At 41.7% G+C, this 5050-nt stretch overlaps 1 protein-coding gene across 1 annotated transcript; it reads right to left on the bottom strand.

The window, feature by feature from the left end:
- Positions 1–289: 289 nt before the first annotated feature.
- DEFB135 (defensin beta 135) lies at positions 290–2448 on the bottom strand. Its single transcript, XM_086702897.1, has 2 exons — positions 2218–2448; positions 290–571 (listed from the first exon to the last, which is right to left on the bottom strand). The coding sequence occupies exons 1-2, from the start codon at positions 2273–2275 to the stop codon at positions 402–404; spliced, it is 228 nt and encodes a 75-aa protein (XP_086559023.1). The 5' UTR covers positions 2276–2448; the 3' UTR covers positions 290–401.
- Positions 2449–5050: the final 2602 nt, after the last annotated feature.

The following is a 5050-nucleotide window of genomic DNA, read 5'->3' as shown; positions in this document are numbered from 1 at the left end:
CTAGAGATTATTATCCTTTGTGGAACAGGGACTAGTAGTGACTGAGATGTTGTAATATTCTTTTTCCATCTGAGTGCAGGTTACGTGGATGTGTTCAATTTACGAACTTCATTAAGATATTCATTTATGATTCACAACTTTTCTGATTGCATCATATACTTCAAAAAAAGTTTTTAGGAAATGTTTAATAAGGAATAAATTAACGAAAAGAACAATCCTGAAGACAAGGAATTTAACCAAGAGATTATCTTCATAGGAGAGACACTGAATGCCTCTAAAGGTAGAGAAACAAAGCAGACATAGAAACACAGAAGGACTAAAACCATCATTTTATTAGGATAGCACAATTGAAAAGGATCTGGGTCCCAGAGGAAGTCAGCAGGAGCCTCAGATACTCACAATTATCTTCTAACCCGTACATCTAAAAGCTTTTTGTTAACGCAGCACAGACGTCTAACATCACAAAAAATGTGATAGTCTTCACTTCCTCCACATAATTTCCTGCAAACACCTTTTCCTCCCCAGCATGTAGAAAATGCTGTTCTTATATATGTATTCGGTCCACTTCTAACTGTCAACAGAAACAAGGGTTAATGCACAGTGTTCTGCAGGGTCATGATACCATAGATAAATCAGATTGAAGGCTGTACTTTATAACATTTTAATGGTAAACTGGATAAGATCAAAACATCCCAGTCATGTTATGGCTGAATGCCTGTTTTTCAGTGGCTCTCATTTCCCAGAGACCCTATTATAAGTCATTAGTTCCCATGGGCCCCCCTTACATGAATCACTAATCAACAATATGCAGGTACCAGGGCCCAGCAAATTCTGCTTGGGACTATCTGCCATGGAAAGAACACTAAGACCTCAGAGTAGTCCCAGGAATCCACAGAGCCCTATACCAAAAGGCATGCGGGGTCTGGGATAGTAACAAGGTAGTTGGAGATTATCAGAGCCTCAGCTTGGAGAAGCAAAAGACCATTGACCTAGAATTACAGAAGCCCATGGTTCTAGCTCTACATCCCAATAACATTCTGAATGATTTTTAGCCAAATACCCTACTGCCAGTCTTGGCTTAGTCACAGAGTACATGAAAGCATCACGTGGGATAATGAGTGTGAAAGGCTTTGAGATACCTGAAACACACATCTTATATCCATAAGGTTACCATACTTTCTAACCTTAACACCTGGGTACTCTGGAAGCTGAAAACATGGAGGGGGTGGTAGGAAGGCCACTTAAAAGAGTGCAGGTGGCTCTGAGTCACCCTCTGAACTATACACTTTTGTGTGCTAAGCCTTATCAGTCTCACCCAGCTGGTTCATGGAACCATCCCTTGGGCCTTTGCTATAGAAGAATAGTCAATGTGGTATGACCAAAGGCCACTGGCAAGCAAACCTGCCTGTCAGGTGCCCGTTAGCCCTGAGGCACCCCTCTTGGGACAAGCGAGCCCAGCAGAAACACGGCTCACACTGTCCAGAGGTCCTTCCATCCAGAACAGCAGCAGTAGTCTCAACACAATCACATCTGGGCCTGTCTTCTGAGTACTTCACACCTGACCTTTAACTGGCACCTTTCGAATATGAAGGTCTGGGGCAGCTTTCTGCAGACCCCAGCAAACTACAAGCAGTTTTTGAGAACCTCCACTTCAGAGACTTAAGTGGACCCTTCTTGGTATTATCAAGTTGCTAGTTTCTGTCCAGAGGACGTGAATTCTCTCAATGATGTTCCAGGGTATCCCATTATGCTGTAAGTTAAAACACTGGAACAACCAGCTCTATTTTCTGATTCTGCTCAGCATCGAGTTTGCCTTGGCTTCTAAATGTGTGAAAAACAGTCTGGGTAACTGACTTAGGAATACAAATTCTAAAAGTCCTAAAGAAACGCCCCCCACCCTCCCGTCCCCAAATCCTATCTGTCTTCTAAATACCAATGTGATGCCAATATCATCAGTCTGACTTTCCCCTCAAACATCACAGACTCCCCAGACCAAAATCCAGGACCATTTTCTTCACTGGAAAGAACCACCTCCTGTTATGTGTCCTCAGTATCTTCTCCATTTTCCGGAAAAGCCCAGAATGTCCATCTCTGTTCTCATCCCTTCCTGTTTCATCTTCCTTCCTCCAAGTCCTGCTTTCTTTTCACTCTTGTAGAACCTTGTGCCCTCTCTCCCTTCACTGTTCATAGTCGCACAGGAAGGGGATTTCATTTTACCTGATGGAACACAGAAGAGCAAGACAAGGACTACAAGGACCAAGAGTAAGCTCTTCATTGCCGAACCAATCAACAAAGGGACAACTGAAAGGCAAAGGACAGTCACTCTATATGTAGTTCTCTAGACATGGGGAGCTGCATGGCTAGTGAACCTTTCAGGAACAAGAACATCTCCTTGCTCCACTGAGCCGTCCAATAAACTAAAGGGCTGACTTTGAACATGACATCTCACCATGAAAATCTACTTCCTTAGTGTCATTTGTATGCTGGCAACCGAATTCACACTGCATCAACAGCCCTATTCTATATTCTCTATATATGATAGAATATAAAGTGAGATATATATATATATATATATATATATATATAGTGTATATAAAGTTATATATATATATATATATATTGAGATAGTATATAAACTGGACTGCTGTTTTCAACTTCAAGAAGTTTGTGATGTGATTGAGATTTTAGATCTGTGAAAGACTCCTAAAAGAATTGCAAAGCAAAAATCAATATATACAGGAAGAGTAGAAGACATGAGTTGGGAGCACCCCAAAAAGAAGCGATCAAGGGAGCATGAGGGTACTAAGGGACACTCTCCTGAGGATCACTTTCTAACCTGGAGCATTGGCTACAGCCACATCAGCATTCTCTCACTCCATCTGCCTGTTATCTCCTTTTATCCAACCAATCTGCTTGTCCTCTAACTTTACTCTTTCCACTGTGCCCGCCAGAATCTCAGTTCCTTCTACTTTGCATCTTCTCCCCCAGCACACCCTTCCGCCTCTGGGTCCCTGTGAACTGCTGGGTTCTCCTCGGAGGACACTACTCCATAGTAGCCTTCGGTGATTAGAGGCTGTTCATCTGCTGAGGCCCCACATATCATAGGACAGGTAAGCAGCATTTCATAATCTCCTAACAGCCCCATGCTATTTCCAGAACAATAGCAGGCATGCCCCTGATACCTCCTTCCCCTCACCCCACTTACAACCAATCTTACCAATTGTGCTCCAACATATAGCTCACACCCAACAATTTCACTCCATCTCCACTATCACCACACACTCCAAGGCGTCACCATGATTCATTAAACCAATTAAATCACTTCCTAACTGGTCTCCCATATTTTTTTTTTACATATTTACTATTCATCCTTCCTGCAGTAACCAAAATAACCTTCATAAGGGTCATGAAATTGGGTCATGCATTTGCCCTGCATAAAACCTTTCCGGTAAGAATTAAGACTAGAATTACCATATGATCCAGCAAGTCCATTTCTGGGTATATATCCAATGGAAATGAAATCGTTACCCTCAAGAGACAGCTGCACTCCCATGTTCATTAAGATAGATAGATATAGATATATATATATATTCACAATAGCCTAAACAGAGGAACAAACTAAGTGTCCATCAAAAGACGAATGGATAAGAAAATGTGGCATATACACACCTACAATGGAATAATATATATCACTAAAAAAAAAAAGAAAAGAGGGGCGCCTGGGTGGCTCAGTCAGTTGAGCGGCCGACTTCGGCTCGGGTCATGATCTCATGGTCGGTGAGTTCAAGCCCCGCGTCGGGCTCTGTGCTGACAGCTCGGAGCCTGGAGCCTGTTTCAGATTCTGTGTCTCCCTCTATCTGACCCTCCCCCATTCATGCTCTGTCTCTCTCTGTCTCAAAAATAAATAAAACGTTAAAAAAAATTTTTTTTTAAATAAAAGAAAAAAGAAAATCCCACCATTTGTAACAACATGGATGGATTTTAAAGGTATTATGCTAAATGAGATAAGCCAAGCGAAAAGCGACAAATTCTGTATAATCTCACTTATATATGGAATCTTAAAAAAACAAACTCATAGGGGCGCCTGGGTGGCGCAGTCGGTTAAGCGTCCGACTTCAGCCAGGTCACGATCTCGCGGTCCGTGGGTTCGAGCCCCGCGTCAGGCTCTGGGCTGATGGCTCAGAGCCTGGAGCCTGTTTCCGATTCTGTGTCTCCCTCTCTCTCTGCCCCTCCCCCGTTCATGCTCTGTCTCTCTCTGTCCCAAAACTAAATAAAAAACATTGAAAAAAAAAAATTTAAAAAAAAAAAACAAACTCACAGAAAAAGAGATCAGATTTGTGGTTGCCAGAGGTACAGGGTGGGAGGTGGAGGAAAAATGAGTATAGGTGGCCAAAGGTGCAAACTTCCAGTTATAAGGTAAAGAAGTTCTGGACATGTAATGTACAACATGATAACTATAGCTTTAAGAAAAAGTTCTGTGTATTTGAAACTTGCTAAAAGAGTAGATCTTGGGGCGCCTGGGTGGCTCAGTCAGTTATGCATCTGACTTCAGCTCAGGTCATGATCTCACGGTTTATGAGTTCGAGCCCCGCACTGGGCTCTGTGCTGACAGCTCAGAGCCTGGAGCCTGTTTCAGATTCTGTGTCTCCCTCTCTCTGACCCTCCCCTGTTCATGCTCTGTCTCTCTCTGTCTCAAAAATAAATAAATGTTAAAAAAAATAATAAATTTTTTTTTAATTTTTAAAAAAGAGTACTTATTAAAAGTTCTCATCACAAGGAAAAAAATGTGTACCTATGTCAAGTGATAGATATTAACTAAATTTATTACACTAATCATTCTGAAATACATTTGTATGTCAATATGCTGTGCGTATGGTACCTTAAACTTATAAAATGTTATATTCAATTCTATCTCAATAAAACTGGGGGAGAAATCTAAGCAGTCGGCAGATTAACCAAAGTTGTTCAGGAAGATCAGAGAATTTGATTCAGAGAATGTTAAAGACAATCTTACAGCTCAACCTTCCCAGTCCCTTTTCTGGGACTTCAT

This window comes from Puma concolor, chromosome B1 (genome assembly GCF_028749965.1).
Source record: "Puma concolor isolate L17-30 chromosome B1, mPumCon1.1.hap2, whole genome shotgun sequence".
Classification (NCBI taxonomy): Eukaryota; Metazoa; Chordata; class Mammalia; order Carnivora; family Felidae; genus Puma; species Puma concolor.
Note: the sequence above shows the minus strand (reverse complement) of the source record. Positions and strands in the feature narration are given on the sequence as shown.

Bases quoted from the DNA above. Each gene is read 5' to 3' on its own strand.
- DEFB135 (XM_086702897.1), bottom strand. From the start codon at position 2,275: ATGAAGAGCTTACTCTTGGTCCTTGTAGTCCTTGTCTTGCTCTTCTGT. The intron at 572-2,217 runs GTAAAATGAAAT...TTCTGTTGACAG, and splicing joins GCTCTTCTGTGTTCCATCAG to TTAGAAGTGGACCGAATACA.